Source organism: Poecilia reticulata, chromosome 12 (assembly GCF_904066995.2).
Source record: "Poecilia reticulata chromosome 12, P_reticulata-male-v2, whole genome shotgun sequence".
In the NCBI taxonomy this organism is placed as follows: domain Eukaryota; kingdom Metazoa; phylum Chordata; class Actinopteri; order Cyprinodontiformes; family Poeciliidae; genus Poecilia; species Poecilia reticulata.
In genome coordinates, this window is record NC_088841.1 from 26005445 (window position 1) to 26023036 (window position 17592).

At 41.7% G+C, this 17592-nt stretch overlaps 1 protein-coding gene across 1 annotated transcript in view; it reads left to right on the plus strand.

Moving 5' to 3' along the window:
• The first annotated feature begins 1071 nt into the window (after positions 1-1071).
• The window catches only part of shroom3 (shroom family member 3), a 49609-nt gene continuing 33088 nt past the window's right edge, over positions 1072-17592 (plus strand). Inside the window, 3 exon segments of the mRNA XM_081613122.1 lie at positions 1072-1548; positions 4979-5133; positions 17053-17232. Coding sequence (XP_081469248.1) covers positions 1396-1548; positions 4979-5133; positions 17053-17232 — 488 coding nt within the window. The 5' untranslated portion in view covers positions 1072-1395.

The window sequence follows — 17592 nt, forward strand, 5'->3', positions numbered from 1 at the left end:
AAGTTCGCAGGTTCAGGGTAGAGAGAGGGCCTCCAACGACTGATGGCTTCTATTTCTTGGTTTACTCGTAGTTCAGGGTGTTTTGGTGAAGGCCTGAAAGAAAACCAGGAACCAGCTGAAGAGGCTGTTTCATGGTTAGCTTGGGAAGCTAACCTCTTGCTTCCAGACTAGATAATAGTAGTAAACAGATTTAGTACTAGATGTTGTCCCTTCATCTGTCCCAGGTCTCCCAGCGCCATGTTTATCAGGTTGGACTAACAGAAGATAGTGCAACCACTGAACGCCTGATCAAAAAGAGTTGAAACTGAAAAATTTGTTTGAAAAAGAACAACAGAAATTTGAAACTCAAAAAAGATTTAAAAAAGGAAAATGTTTTGACACAGAAAAAAGTAATCTCTAATATTTGAAAATGAAAAATTGTTAAAAGGTACTTCTGAGAGTGTTTCTCTAGAGTTTCAAAACTTTAGTTTCAAAATCTTTTTTTTACAGTTTGAAACTTTGTTTTTCAGACTCAGACATTTTTTTTAGTGTCAAAATATTTTAGCAAATTGTTTATTATTTTGGCAAACTTTATGATCCCAATTTAGCTCCCTGGTGTCTGAGAAGAGGCAAGTTTTTAAAAATTAAGATCCACATATGAAAAGCAAACGGTTCCCATGTGGGCGGGGCCTAACAAAGAAGCTCCGCCTCCAGTAGTTCCAGGATCTTTTGGTGTTAAAGTTGCTTCTAATCAGCTGATTTTAGTTCTGGTTGGTTAATTAATATGCAGAAAGTTTAATCTGTTTTTTTTACAGTAACCTTTCACTCCTACATCCTCCTTTTATTCTCAGCTTATCTGCATTTTTGTTCCAGTTTCTTCACTTTGTTTTTTCCTGGACCTTGTTTGGCCTTTTCTTTCTCTCCTTCTCTCCACTTCACTCCTCCTCTTTCTGTGTCTTTTCTCTTTGCTCGGTGAGTCGCAGTAAATCCTATTGTGATGCTAAACTGATTTTGGGCAGAGAGAGAGAGAGAGAGAGAGAGAGAGAGAGAGAGAGAGAGAGAGAGAGAAAGAGGGGGAGAGAAAGAGGGGGAGAGAGAGAGAGAGAGAGAGAGAGAGAGAGGGAGAGACTTTGGATTCATTTTCAGCAGATCTGAGTCTCACTTTGATTTTTCTTCCGCTCTCCACAAACTTTCGGGAATCTTTCCAGGTTGAATCCTTGCGGCTTTTTTTCCGGACTCGATCAGCCGCTCTCTGCGCTACAGGAATGCACTTTGCAGGAAAGGCGCAGAACTCCTCCCGCTGCCTTGTTTTCCCCGCACACCGGGATTTCTAAATGAGCGGCGATGCACCTGTGAGCGACCCGGAGTGTAGCAGCTCATTCCGGGCTCCAGCACCGCCGTCCCCGCGGGCCGGGCATGGAGCGCCGCGGCCGGGCGGGGCTCCAGCCGGCGGGCGCAGGAGAGGGAGGCGGATGGGTGCTGGTGGAGGCCCGGCTGCAGGGAGGAGCGCCGTGGGGCTTCACCGTGCAGGGCGGCCTGGAGCACGGACAGCCGCTCATCATCTCCAAGGTCAGGAAAAATCACAGTTCAGGCTCGTTTTACACGACAAATGAAAACTTTTCCCCTCAGCCGGCTCGGATAATAAGCGAAGCGAGCTGTTTCTCACAGGGCCAGCAGGGGGCGACAGAACAGATTCACAAAGTTAATTCAGTTCAGTGAATGAAAATATGATTCAATAATCTGAAAATATTCAAGGTAGAGAAAACACAAAACGAACTAAACTAGAAATATAAACATGAAAATAATATACAAAAACAGATGAATTTACAAATACATCTAAAAACACGACATGGAGGCCAGTCGCCATTTACATGACTTACAGCTTTTCTCTTTTTAATAAGCTGTTAGTCACTTCATGACTCATTTAATGGTCATTTTTGATCAGAACGTTTTCTGATTAGTTTAGCTTTACGTCTGTTTCACCGTTTTTTTCCTTCTTGTTTAAATAACTAAGTCACAGATTAAAGTTATAATGCAACTTTAAAATGCAAATCAGCTGCTGCTGACAGAGAACGAGAAGCGGACAGGAATGGGAGTAATCTGTTTTCCTGATGCATTTGAACACAGCGACGGCGTCATGTCCAACGGTTCGGAACCGGACCGGACCGGACTTGATCGGATCGGATCGATCATATTATTTATTTACAGGTTTATTATGTTTATTTTTATTGTTTTAATTGTATTTTTATTATTCTATTTATAATTTTTTTTATTTCAGTTAATCTTTTTATGTATTTATTTCAAGCCAGTTAAAAAAAAACAACAGATATGTTTTGACTTTTGATACGATTTCACTCATTTATTTTGATCATTTTCTGTCTAATCAATCTGAGTTAAATTGATCCAGGATCAGTTTCTCTGCTGGTTCTTAGTTTTTTATTGATTATTGCCTCAGCTCTGCTGTAGCAGCCTGAGAAGCTCTGCTTGGATTTCTACATCTGCTGGATAATGAATTTCAGCTGGAACACACACACACACACACACACACACACACACACACACACACACACACACACACACACACACACAGTCTCTCTGCCGTCCTTATTTGGGTTTATTTATCTCTAACAGTCAAACACTGCAGGCGGTTCTGCAGAACTCAGGACGGGTTTCTGTCCGTTTTCCTTCCACTCTGGGCTCCTTACATTCTTATATTTATCGCCATCAAACATGATTGAGTTAAGAACTCGGTTCTGGTTCTGATGGGTTTGGGCTGTGACACACCCAGAACCCGCCCACGCTTGGCGGTGCTGTAGCAGAGGGGCGGGGCTTATTGGTACCTGCCAGTCGGTCTGCAGCTGCAGGATGGACAGTCAGAGAGTCTCTGGGTTTGGGTTTCTCCATAAAACAGGAACATTAAGACAACGACGCGCTGCCAGAACTCTGAACCATCGCAAAGATCCTGGAAGGAGAGCCGGGATTTTATGGAGCAACAACAGATTCTGAAAACAACTGAGACGTAGAAAAGGAACCGAGCTGCTCACCCAACAGGGAAGAGAAGGTTCGGTCCGCTTTAATCTGACTCCGGTCCGCTTTAATCTGACTCCGGTCCGATTTAATCTAACTCCGGTCCGCTTTAATCTGACTCCAGTCCACCTAAATCTGACTCCGGTCCGCTTTAATCTGACTCTGGTCCACCTAAATCTGACTCCGGTCCACGTAAATCTGGCTGCGGTCCGCTTTAATCTGACTCCGGTCCGCTTTAATCTGACTCCGGTCCGCTTTAATCTGACTCTGGTCCGCTTTAATATGACTCCAGTCCGTTTAATCTGACTCCGGTCCGCTTTAATCTGACTCCGGTCCGCTTTAATCTGACTCCGGTCCGCTTTAATCTGACTCCGGTCCGCTTTAATCTGACTCCGGTCCACCTAAATCTGACTCGGGTCCACCTAAATCTGACTCCGGTCCGCTTTAATCTGAGTCCGGTCCGCTTTAATATGACTCCAGTCCGTTTAATCTGACTCCAGTCCCCTTTACTCCGACTCCGGCCCGCTTTACTCGGACTCCGGTCCGCTTTACTCCGACTCTGGTCCGCTTTCACTCGGACTCCGGTCCGCTTTACTCAGACTCCAGTCCGCTTTACTCAGACTCCAGTCCACTTTACTCTGACTCCGGTCCGCTTGACTCTGACTCCGGTCCGCTTGACTCTGACTCCAGTCCGCTTTACTCTGACTCCGGTCCGCTTTACTCTGACTCCGGTCCGCTTTACTCGGACTCCGGTCCGCTTTACTCCGACTCTCGTCCGCTTTCACTCTGACTCCGGTCCGCTTGACTCTGACTCCGGTCCGCTTGACTCTGACTCCAGTCCGCTTTAATCTGACTCTGGTCCGCTTTAATCTGAGTCCGGTCCGCTTTAATCTGACTCCAGTCCGCTTTAATCTGACTCCGGTCCGCTTTAATCTGACTCCGGTCCACCTACATCTGACTGCGGTCCGCTTTAATCTGACTCCGGTCCACTTTAATCTGACTCCGGTCCGCTTTAATCTGACTCCGGTCCACATTAATCTGACTCCGGTCCACTTTAATCTGACTCCGGTCCACTTTAACCCGACTACTGTCCATTTTAGCCCGATTCTGGTCCACTTTAATCTGATTCCGGTCCACTTTAATCTTACTCCGGTCCGTTTTTCTAGAAAGTCTGGTTTGGTTGCTCAGGAGTGTCTGCTAATTGAACTTCAATTAGCAGACACTCGGTCTGGGTTCAGTTGAAGTGAATTCGGTTTTATATGTGAACACCAAGTGGACTGGAGGCCGCTCCAAAAGCAGGAAGTGGACTACAGAGCAGGGCATTCTAACCTAAACAACCTAAACAAACGTAGCACAGCGCTAGTAGGAGAAACGGCTCGAGAAATCCTCCAGCTGATAAAATCTGACGCCTCCATCTTGTCTCCACCTGGTGAAACAGGAAGTTGCTCTCAGAGGTTTCTGTGTCGTTTCCTTCAGTGGTTCTTGGTGCAGCGCCCCCACAGGCCAGGAGGGGAACAGGCTGGTTTGACCCAGTGCAGACTAACCACCAAAACAAAGAAACAAAAGCCGTTTCTATTTGTTACGTGTTTGTTTTTATCGGCTTCCTTTGCCTGGTTCTGGTGACGACAGCAGCCGCCATTATTACTGTTTTATTATTATTACAGCATCATTACTGTAAACGCCACTTGCTACTTTTACTCATTTTAAAAAAACACGTTTCTGTTGTTGTTCACAGTTTTGTTGTCTCTTCTTTAAAATACAGAAATGGATCCACGTTTTGTAAACGTATAAAACGTTCCTAAAAGGCTCCTTTCAGTAGCTATGATGCATTTTGTCTTTTTTAAAAATACATTTTTATACTTTTACCTACGCCGTCTGTCACTTTTCTCCTGCTGCAGCAGAATTCCTCCTCCAGAATCAAACTCAGAGTGTGAGTTTGATTCTGGTGGCAAATCTTTGGTTCTCCTTCCAGGTGGAAGAAGGCGGGAAGGCGGACAGCGTGGAGCGCCCTCTGCTGGCCGGGGATGAGATCATCATCATCAACGGCGTGGAGCTGAGTGGCTACAGACAGGAAGCCATCGCTCTGATCAAAGGGTCGTTCAAGACGCTGCAGCTCACCGTCCGCAGGTTTTTATCCACTTACTTCTCCTGTCATTTGGTTAAATCTGGAGAAAACTCTTCGTTTTTATGAATCCGAGCTTTCAGACGTGATTAATGGGATTTAAACGGATTCTGTGGGAATTTCCCCCTCAGGAAGTTTCAGGATCTGCTTTTCCGGCTTTGCTGCGACTTTATGGAATCATTTCATCTCCTGGATGTGGATCCAGAAGGTCAGGAGGAGGTCAGAGGTCAGGCTGGGTAATATTAGAAAACATCCAGCAGACTTTTAAACAAACAGGATGTTTAATAAATAAAAATGAAGGACGTTCTTATCGATCGCGACGCGGCTCTGTTCCCAGATATTCAGACATCTACATAAATATTATTTATTTCAGTATTTTTGGAGATAAAAACTGCAGATTTCACAGAAGCTCAGCTCTCGCCTCTATGTTTGTTTCCGCTCAGAGTTTTTCCATCGTGCTTTTCAAACAGGTGAGAACATTTCAGTGAGAACGGAGTGAGAACAGGAAGGCAGGAGTTAATTCTTGTGGTTTATCAACAATCGGTTTGTCCTGCTGCTTCAGTGTATTCATGAATCCAACAACAGGTTTAGTGAGTTGAACAGAACCAGCAGCAGGAGGACAGGAGACGAGTATCATATTAGAAATGATTTACAGAAATCGGTTTATCGCGATAAACGATATTATTGTGTTTTTGAGATCGTTTTCAAGTAAGAGCAGATCATCAAATATCAATAATTCTCATGAACATTTAACACCGAGAGACTTTTTAAATAGCAAAGATACATAAATGTTAAATAATGAAGTGGAACAAAAAGTTTAATTATTTATGAAGTTTGTCTGAACAAAATTATCTTTCTAGTTGAGACCAAAACGCCAAACTGAAACTTTTATCATCCAGGTTTTGGTGGAAAGAGAAAAATAATAAAACGTGCAAATGGACATTTTTGAGCTCATTTTAGTTCGTTATGAGATTAATTGATTTATTGCACCCGGCCTTGTTGACTTACAATCCAGAAACCATGTGCTGCATTCTGCGCAGGAGGCTCCACTTGTGCTTTTCGAATATGTAATTTTGCATCTGTTTGAGGGGCGTGGCCACTGGATTTAAAGTGACAGAGACCCTAAAACGTCTCACTCTGAACTGAGCGGACTGAAGTCTCATTACCTGAGAATGGTTTTGTGCTAAAAATGTAACAAACATACTTTGAATAGGCCAAATGTATCTGTCAGTGTTGAGGTTTGGCTCAGCCTGGTTGGTGTGTATTTGGGTTTGGGGTGTGACATGGAGCGCTGCTGCTGCTGCTGACTGGAAGATATGCAGGACTTTAGACTTTAGACCACACACACACACACACACACACGCACACACACACACACACACACACACACACACACACACACACAGTAGGACAGGTGCAGCAGCACACCTGGTAGCTGTGGAGGGCGTGGCGGTGGGTGAAACCTTCCTGCGGCGGCGTTCTGACCGCGTCCTGCTGGGATCTGATGGGGAACAGAGAAATGTCTGCTGGTCGCAGGTTTGTGCTGCATTTTGTGTGATTGCTGCGCTGCAGGCTGCAGCGGCGTGCTAACCTTTGGACCGGTTTGTTTGCATCGGCTCTGATGGGTTGCGTTCTGATGTGATTCCAAACTCACCGTCCGCATTCAGACCTAAACTAACGGGGCTGTTTAATATTTGATCGGTTCTTCTGGCTGCGTCTCGTCTTGTTCTCATTTCCTCCTGGTTCCACACTGAGCTGTTTGCTAATCTGCTGCTGTGATCAGCTTTTTCTTTGGACGTTTGCTGTTTGTTTTCTCTCCAGTCATAGAAATGTTTGTTTGTACAGAGAATATTCTTGCTATAGGACATAATTTAGGACAAACTGGTTGATATCAGCTAATTTTGGAGCAGTGAGTAACAGATGCTTTGGTGTTTGAGGCTCTGCAGCATAAAGTGTCGTATAAAAACCTTTGTTATTGATCCTTCATCACCTCCACATGCATTATGCTGCTGTCTGACGTTTACAGTTTCCTTCTGCGCATGCGGATCACTCTGGGGTCGTAAACCGTTCACACAGAAATCATTGATATGAGCGACCACGAAAAAAGAAAATCAAATTTCAGCAAAAACGAAATCATCTTTCTGGAATCTTTAAAAGTTTTATTTTGGTGTTTTTCTTCTGGAGAACCAAACTGTGTTCAGACAAGCATCCTGGTTTGCTAAACCACTTTTGCTAGCTATGCTAACAGCCACAGGAAAACTTAGATTCACTCTTGTTGTTTCTACAGGATTCATGAGGGAAGGTCCAACTAACATAGTTAGCTGATTATCATCAGCATAGACGCTTCTATCAAACTGTTTTAGCGGTTTGCTAATCTGGACGTCGGCGGTATGAGTTAGCAAACTGCTAAAATGACTGTTGATCAACCTGTGGAGACCTGAGGTCATTTAAAGTTCATCCAGGATTGGAGGCAGATTCACCCCCAAAATCTGTTAGCATTAGCGTTAGCATTAGCATGCCTTGTGATAATGCTCATGAAATTATTGTTTAAAAAAACAGAGAATTGGGATTATCTGTAAACTTTCCTCCTTCAGGGGTCATAAAGATGTGTGTGTGTTTATCTGCCACCATCATAAAGGGGTGTGTGTGTGTGTGTGTGTGTGTGTGTGAGTTCACCAGGTGTTAGCTGCTTTTATAGTTAGCTTTGCACGTTCATTCATCTCCTCCATCCTCGCTGTCAGAGAAACAAAAGGAGTGTGTGGTGACATCGTCTCCAAACACACCTTGCAGACTCTGCCTCACCTGCTTGCCGTCCATCCGTCCGCTCTGATTGGTTCCTTTCCTGATTGGTGCGTTTCCTAATTAGGACAAAATGCAGTAGAGACTCTGACATCCAAACACAGAAAGCTGCGCTGGGAGCTTCCTGTCAGAGCCGTAAGTCTGATTTCCTCTGGTTTTCTGTCTGACTTTAACTATCAAACCATCACAGATTTCAGATCATTTGTAAACATCTTTTCTGAAATATTGTGAGACATTAAGGCGGTTAATCGTCATTCCAACTTGTTGGACTCGATCCTCTAAAGGCTTGCAGGGGGATTGTTTGGAGCTCTGGGCCTGTAAGCAGCTAAAATATGTCATTTTCATTCACGAAAATAATTCATTTGGGAATCTGTGCTTCTTCTTCGAAGAGAAATGTGAGATAAATCAGTGCCACAGCTCAAGATTACTATAGTTGAATAAAAATAACAAAATAAAAAACTGAAATTGAGAAAATGTTTTCCTTAACTGGTAATTAATGGTGTAAAAAACTTTAATTAGCTGGAACTATCACTTTTTGTTGGATATAAATTTTTTGTAAGTAGATTTTGATCTAAAAGTTGTAGTTTTGCCCTGTGGTCACTGGACCGCATAAAATCAGTCCACGGACCACAAATGGCCCCTGCACCCCACTTTGAACACCCTTGATCTTATTTTATGTAACCTCTGACCTTTGACCACTTAAATCAAACATTTTTTTGAAACTTTTTTATGGCAAATATTCTTTTCTTTGGGTCATTTAGTTTATTTTATTTTTATTTTATTCTGTTTTATTTTTGTTTTTTTTAATTGTACAAAATAACATCAAAAATAAAATGTTTATTGATACATTTAAAATAAAAACCAAAGATCCAAAGCAAACCTGCAGCACCTCTAAGGGTTAAAACTAATAAATAAATGAAAGTTTTGAAGTGGCTCAGTCAAAGTCTGGACTGGACTCCAACTGAGATGCCGTGGAAAGACTTTAAATAGGCTGTTTATGCTGATAATCCGTCCTTTGTGACTAAATTAAAACCGAGCGGCTCCAGATGAACCAGTTCCTGAGTTCAGAGGGTGAAAACTTCGACACTTTTTACTGCCCATACGTTTAAAAGAAGCATTTGAAAACTCTTTTAATTAACACGATTAATAAAATGTATGTAAAACATTAAAGTGGGATGAAAATTAAAAAATAAAGAGACTAAACATGTTATTCTATTAAACTAAAAGTTTGTCTTAATTTCTTTATTAAACATTTATTTAATTAGGTAAACTGATTGAGAATTGATTCTCATTTTCAACAACAATCTGTTTAAAAGTTGTTTGTGATACGAAAAAACCCATAATTATTTATAAAATTGTATTAATTTTACTGTTCAGTAAATTCAAGGTAGATTATTTTTGAAACATTCATATTTTACTCAGTCACCATTAAATACATTTATTTGTTCTTTAAGAGTTAAAAAGAAAAGGTTTATAATATTACTGACCACTTTTAAATGGGTTTTGTTAGCTAGCTGCTAGCATTAGCGCTGTTAGCTCCTTCGGCTAGCAGACTGATAAACAGTTTACAGTTTTAGAAATCTGAACAAATTTAACAGTAAATTAAACTAAACACATGTAAATTCAAGAAAAGAGAGAAAATTAAAGCAGGAACTCCAATAATTTAATTTAAAAAAAGTTAAATGAGAATAAAGCAGAAATGAGCCACACAGTGAAACTGTGTTTTATTTTCCAGGTTCAGTTTCCATGAAGTTGTTTACAGTGAATGTTGGACTGACGTTCATCCGCCTTGCAGCTGTTTTACCTTCAGCTGCGTCTCTCATCTGTCCTGGAGTAAAGTTACACCTGAAGAGTCGCATTTTACCCAAAGCCAACAGACAAAAGGGAAACGTGAGACTCCAGAAATGAGAAACCTGCTGGTTTGTAGTTTTTACTGCAGCTAATCGCTGATAAACCGTTTCAGGACAACTTGATGGATATTATTCTAAATATGGCTGGAAGTTTTGTTTTTCTCAATATGTTGAAGTCGGAGTTTTTACAGACATTCTTATGTTTTGTTAGTAGTTTTCAAAAGTACAAGAGGGGTGAGAGTCGGCTGAGTTTTGGAGAAGAAATGTAGAAATGTTTTCTGAAATTCACAAAATTAAGCACATCTGTAAATTTAACTGCATGTTATTGAGCTACAGCGTTTAATTTTATGTTCTCTTGGGATTTTGTTTAATTTAAATTTCACAATTTAGCCATTTTTACCACTTCCTGGAACCTTAGATCGGATTAATCAGGATGAATTGGTTCAGTTAATTAGTTTAGAAATTATAAACTGGAGGCCATTTGCTGATGAAACATATAATAATTAAGCCAAAACTGTAAAAAACAAAATACATGTTGCATCAAAGATAAAAATATTTAGTCTATAAACATGTTTTAGTTTCACCTGGTTCAGGTTTACTAAGGGAAAATTGGGCAATAAAATCTTTATTTTCCTATTTAAAAAGTGATTCTAATCGAATTGTTTAATGTTTCTCTGATATTATATAAAAATGCTTAATTTATTCTGCTTAATCTGCAGAATGTTCCAATATTAATTTATCCAATTAATCAAATAATTGTCAGAATAATCGATTACTGAAATAATCATTTATTGCAGTTGTGGTTCGTTTACAAACCCTTTAAATTGTAAACAATTTGTGAAACGTGAAATTTCTTGCCTTTTTGGCCCTTTTGGTGTTCCATATGCAAAAAGCTGGAATGCCAGAGTAGCACATTAGCAACAGAGTGTGAAATACGCCAGACGTCATCGTCGGCTAGCATAGATGTACATATATGCGCCTACATTAGTTTCTCTGAAAACTCAGTGGCGCCTCAATCAAAACAGATTTTGAGTTTTTGAGCAAAACTGCAATATTTTTCATAGTTTTACTAAAAGTGTGGGTGATAAAAAAAGAGAGAAAACTCATTTCTGATACGATATCTGACGGCTGATCTCAATCTGATGCAGCTGAAATGACTTTTCCAACACATAAATGAACGGATTTGTACATTTATTTGCTGACTCTGCACCAGAACAGCACAGGTTCCCTCCTGCCACCTGGATTTCATCTCTGGGTGATTATCCAGAGATGAAAACTGCATCAGGTGACTGCATCACCATCAGGTGATGCAGTCATTTGAATCAGCTGATCTGAATAGAGGCTCATCTAAAACATGCAGTTCAGGGGTCGGTGAGGACCAGGATGGAGAAACACTGGACCAGAACAAACTCCAGTTAAAGTCCCAGTTAGTGAAATTCAACATGTTTCCATGTGTTAAAGTGGATCAGGAAACGTTTTTTCTGCCGGTTGGTCGTTGTGTCTGGTGGTTTATAGACAGAAAAGGTTTCTTCTGCCGTGTCCTCCTCATGAACCTGCCGGGTTTGGATTTAGTCGAGTGGGTCTGCGTCTCTCTGGACTCGGTAGTTTGGCTTCATTTGGTGTTTGTGTGATTTGGAGTGAATGAAACACGTGTCCGTTTCACTCACCGAGACCTGAAGGTGAACAGGTTCTCCTACTTTCTGCTAGTTTTAACCATCGGTTGGTGAAGTGGAAGCTGAAATTCAAAGCGGAGCCCTGAGAGCCCCGGAGGATAATCGATGAAGCGATGTTGAAGACGACCTCTCGTCTCTCGGTTCGTTCTGCTGAGCGTTCGCTCTTTCATATCCGTCTCTTTGTCTCCTTCCATTCACCTCTGGTGACTCTGCGTCTTTGTGCTCCTTTGTTGCCGGTTGACGTAATCGAGCTGAATGAATGTTTGAGTTTCTCTGCCCAAAACAGAGGAGAGAGAAGTCACTGCGGGGACAAGCCACGTCCATCGCCGGGGCAACCCCTCCATCTGTGTGTGTTCAGCACAGTTTTGGTGACTTCATGGGACCAGAGGAATAAATCGGACCCATCAGGTCCACTGGAGCCATGCTGCTCTGGCAGAATGAGACTTTACATCCATCTGGGACATTTTGACGTTGATCTGCTGGTAAATCCATTCTTGGTTCTTTCTTCAGCCCCAGTCATCATGCCGTCACCACCGTGCTTCGCTGTAGGTTCGGCATTCCTGAGGAATTAATGTCATCAGTACATTTCTTACCTGGTTTCATCTTGTTTTTGCAGAATACAGCCAACATTTAATCCATCTTATTATAGACACATTATGCAAAATTCCTTCTTTGCAACTTTTTGCCTTTTTTTGCTGCTTCTAAAATCAATCAAAACACTTTTAAAAAACCACCTGGTTTTTGGCTATAAATTCATGTTTTTTAGTGTCTGAAAATGAGCAGTTTCTAAAACCTCCTGATTGTTGAATCATATGTGCTGTTACCTAGCAACCCGGCAGAATTCCACCCCGTTACCTAGCAACCCCGGCAGAATTCCACCCCGTTACCTAGCATCCCCGGCAGAATTCCATCCCGTTACCTAGCAACCCCGGCTGAGCTCCAGCACATTCAGTCAGCTGGTTTTCACAATAAATTTGCTGTACAATGGCTGCTGGAAAAGACAAGAGGCTGTTTTTGTTGACTTACTATCCAGAAACAATTTGCCTCATTCTTGTTGGCTGCGCAGGAGGCTCCATTTCTGCTTTTCAAAGATGTATGTCTGTATTATTGCGCATCTGTTTTCAGCCATTTTCATGTGTGAGTGTAAACACTGAGTTGGGGTGCTGTGGCCAGTAGCAGCTTATTTGGATTTAAAGCGACAAAGCCCGAAAACAGGACAAAATACAGAGAACTGAAATCTCATCATCTGGAGTTACTTTGACTTGTTCTCATCCGTTCGAGGAAACATAATTGGCCACCTGCAACATTAACGCAACGTTTTGAATGAATATGTGAACGCTAAGTTTGCTCCAAAAGCAGGAAGTGAACTACAGCGCAGAGCATTCTGGGTAAGGGCAACCAAAACATGTGCTAGCTTAGCACTAACAGGAGAAATGAGAAATCCTCCAACCTCTAAAATCTGACGCCTCCATTTTGTTTCCATCTGGTGAAGAAGGAAGTTGCTCTCAGTGTCTTCAGAGGTTTTTGTGTCGTTACACTCAGTGGTTCTCGGTGCAGCGCCCCCACAGGCCAGGAGGGGAACAGCAGCTCAGAGGGTTTGGCTGGTTTGACTCAGAGCAGAGAGAAAGAACTACAGCAGCTGAAAATGTAACAAATGTTTTGATTTTGGCCCTGAACCGAGTTTACCGGACCATCAGGTGTGAAAACATTCTCAATCTAAGGGTGTGAATACTTATGCAACCAGGTTGTGGCAACTTTTTACTTATTTTTCTACCTTTTACCTCTGTGGAGCCTCAACATCAAACCTGTTGTAATGTTTTTAACTCAAACACTAAACTCTCATTGTAGCCTTAAAATCCTGACATTTTAACAGGATGTGTAGACTTTTATAGCCGGCTGGTTTTAGCCGTTGAACTGGAGTGAAAGGCTTTAAAGGGAGCAGCGCGTTTGTGTGCAATGAGACGGAAAGTTTAATGCGACACTCGGCCCTCCTGTTCTGCTGATTTCAAGGTGTTTGTGGCTGCCGAACATTCCTGCGACCAGCTCGACTGGTTTCACTGGAACGGCCTTTTATCTGAGCACCTGTCTGTGTGCTGCTGTGTTGGGACTGGGATGTCCGCCGGCTGAGCGCTGCAGCGGTGGAATGTCCTCTGTGAACAACATAAGCGCGGGTGTGTGTGTGTGTATGTGTGCGTTTGTTTGTAATACCTTGTGGGGACGATGTTCCTGACACTACGTTGAGGGGACCAATTGCTCCTTGTGGGGACCGAAGCCTGGTCAGGGGTCATAGTTAGGGCTAAGGTGTGAATTGAGTTTTGGTTGGGGTTAGGGTTAGGCATGTGATGGTTAGGGTTAGGAAAAGGGTAAAGGTCAGGTTTAGGCTGTAGAAATGAATGGAATTCAGTGGAAAGTCCCCACAAAGATAGCCATGCAATTGTGTGTGCGTGTGTGTGTTTTCGGTGCTAATTGTTGTGTTTTAGAAAGGAGTGTGTGTTCATGTGACTGTTCTGGGTGGAGAAGAGAAACTTTTCTGACTTCATTAATGATGCAGGTGTTTCTATTGATGAATTTAAAATTAAAACTTCATCAGGAAGCTGATTTCTGGGGTTTGTCTGAAAGCATCTCTCAGGTTTTTATTCAGTTTATTCCCAGCTCAGTTTGGATCAGTCAGGATTTTAACTGGTTTCACTGAATGACATGAACTTTCACTCTGGTGATGATAACAGCCTCCTTGGTTCTTGCCTTTGTTGATCTTATATTAATGTTCTTATCTTTGGTTTAGAATCAGCTGCAGACTGATTTACGTCACATTGCTCTGTTATCATTAAATGTGTCTTTGCTGACTGTAATTTGGCTGCACTGCACATAAATCTGTGGTAAAATGAAAGGTCACCCTGTTTCAGACGGCGCATGCTGCTGTTATTGACATTCATAGAGGCCCATGTTTTGAAACGTTACTCCTTGTAAAATATGTTTTTAATTATCAGCTTCCCGCTCTACGCTGATGATGTTCATATTATGTCACAGTTGAGTCATAGTTGCTCCTCAAAGGTCGTTACTGATGTCTGTTTTCCTCCAACTTGTATAAACACAAAACTATTAAAACTCAGTTTTTCTTGGATCGCATAATTAAATTACTAATGACAATGCGGAATCTGTTGTGTGTTTGTTCACTTTTATACAACACGTAAATACTAATATATGTCTTACGCTTTAGCCAAATTATTAATGTAAGATAATAAATTAATTCTACGCTGATGATACTCTGATTTGTTTCAATTTTCAATCATGATTACGTCTCTAAAGGCATTTCTACTGTGCTTTTATTTTGAAGTTGCGTTGTTACACACTAATATGATCCAGTCCAGATAAACTACCAACGTAAATAAGGACAAATACAACGTATTTCTGTCTTTTTTTGTAAAATAAACCATGAACACCAGTTTACCTAGAATCCTTTTTTTCCGGAAGAATTCAAAGCTGCACAGCAGAGAATATTAAGCAACAATAAGCCAGCGGTTAGACCAGAAACAGTATCTATGAGTTAAAGACGGTTATTTTCACACAGCAGCGCTCCGTTTATGGCAGTGAAAATGGCCGCCGTCGTCAATGGATACATTTTTAACGTTGAGCAAAAAGAAGCTTTTGTGGCGCATCGACTGCAACTTGAAGATTAGTGTTTTAGAGTTTATCTGGAAAATTAATTTAGGGAAAGCTGTAAGTGTTTAAAATGAGCAAAAGCGCTAAGCTAAGCTAACGTATTAGCGGATTAGCAGATGTTTGCTAACCACTGGCATCTCTTTTAGAGAAGCTTGTTTGGATGCAGTGTAACGATGTGGAAGTTGGATAAAATGTGATGTGGCTGCAGAAAACTATCAAACATGAATCCGATTTATTTTCACGTATAAAATCTGATTTTTTTGTTGTTGTTTTTGGAGGTGAAAAGATTTGAATCGGATATGTTTTGCTTCAACAATCGTAGAGAGAAAACAGTTTATTAAAACCCTGTTGAGTTTCTCACCAACTTGGTAAAACTGAGTCGTTTTCTTTGTCTGAGTCACAAAAGGAGCAAAGAGTTAAATCGGCTTCCAGGTCATTCTGAACATTGAACCCTGACCTCTTTTCCCTGCCGTCAACACCACAGCTGACCTTTGACCTCCACAGGTCGTCGTGAAGAACAGCGTTGAACCTGCTGAACCAGAAAGAAACGGGCGTTCACTCTGGTGGTTAATGTGGTTGTAGATTAGCCAAATTCACTGGAGGACAGAAATCAGAGCATTTAAACTTTAAACTGTCTGACCTGCATGGAGTCGGGACAGAAAAGAAAAAAACGACTCAGGAATCCAGTTATTCAGCTTCTGGGTTTAAAAATATACTCAGAGTTTCAAACTTTCAGTAACTTTAAATCATGTTGGGTCATAATGTTTTGGTTTTAACAGCAAAAAGCAAATTTTTATCTGTTTTGTTGGGGAATTTCAAAAGTTTTTTATTTATTTCATAAAGGAGATAATGTATATTAACCAACATGGATAAATCGCATAAATATACCTAATACAGCCAGGTTAGTTTAAACTATTTAAATTAACATATAACTCATGATCTATGATAGATTTCAATGTGTAGCTAAAAGTGATGCAGCTTACATTAACCACTGAGAATAAAAATAAATCACATCTGTAAGTAAACAAAGTGTTGCATTAAAATTTATTCAAGAAAAGAGTAAAATGTTGATCCCACTGCTGAAACCATTTCCTGAAACAGTTCAGTGATGTCATAGTTTTTATTTTGGTCTGTTTCATAGATTTGGTGACCGAACAGAAAATGATCCGAAATGGTGTTTTACAGTCTGTCCTGCTACCTGCTGCTGTAGTTATGTCTGATTGTAAATATAATCTTTTAGCTAAAACATGAAGGACTTTATATAAAAGTATAACGTCTGAGTAAATGATCATGTTTTCATATCTCAAAACGTCAGTAGAAGTTGGATGGGAGCTGGGAACTAAAAATACCGACTAAGAATGAGAGTAAAACTTTTCTTCCTCTTGTTTTGGGAACAATTTTATTACATTTTCAGCTGCTGTGGTTCATGTTCTCACTGCACTGAGTCAGAATATGATTTGGGCAGCCTGTTCCCCTCCTGGCCTGTGGGGGCGCTGCACTGAGAGCAACTTCCTCCATCACCAAATATATACAAAAATGAAGGCGTCAGATTTTAGGGGCAGGAGGATTTCTCAAGCCATTTCTCCTACTAGCGCTACGCTAACAGAACGCAGGGCATTCTGGTTGTATTTACCCAGAATGCCCTGCTCTGTAGTCCACTTCCTGCTTTTGGAGTGGTTTCCGGTCCAATTGGCGTTCAGATATGCATCCGAACTGAACCAGGGTTCACTTAAACTGAACTGAGACCAGTTTGTAGGTGAACTGGACCGGAGTTGGATTAAATCAGACTAAACAGGCCTGGTGTGAATTCGCTCTAAGGCTAAAGAGCTTCCTTGCTAATCTGGTCCACAGATGCAGTTAATCTGTGGGATTGAACCCGCAGCGTAACGCCACGTTCTCATCGTCCTGAGTAAAGTTCCCGTTTCTGGTTTTTCCTCTGCAGGGAGTTCGATCCCGGATACATCGAGGAGTTCACGTCACCGAACTCCGGGGCCGCTCTTCGTCTTCCCTCACCTCCTCCTGACCTCTGTTTCCAATCCCCATCACCGCCGCCGTCACAGGAAACCCCATCGTCCAATCACAGCCGGCGATGTTCAGCGGTCCAACTACGCATCAGGAACCGGTAGGACTCTGAACCAGCAGGCGCTGCCATGTTGAGGCGTTGGATGGTTATTTTCCCAGCATAGACAGGAATGAAACATGATGGTTGCTGACGGGGATTTCCTTACTGGGATTCTTTGACTCCCAGTGTTGATAAATCCGTTTCTTTCTCTGTCAGAGACCCAGAAGGTTCAAACAGGAAGTGGGTCTTCACCTTCGTTGTGGTGTTTTCCTGCCAGCTCTTCCTTTTCCTGTGATATTTAACGTCCTGCTGTCTGTTTGCACTTGAAACGTCGAACAGGAAAACGGATCGTTTCCTGTAGGAATCACTTTCAGGACTGCAGGGACAAACTGCAGCTAAAACCACAGATTTATTCTGGTT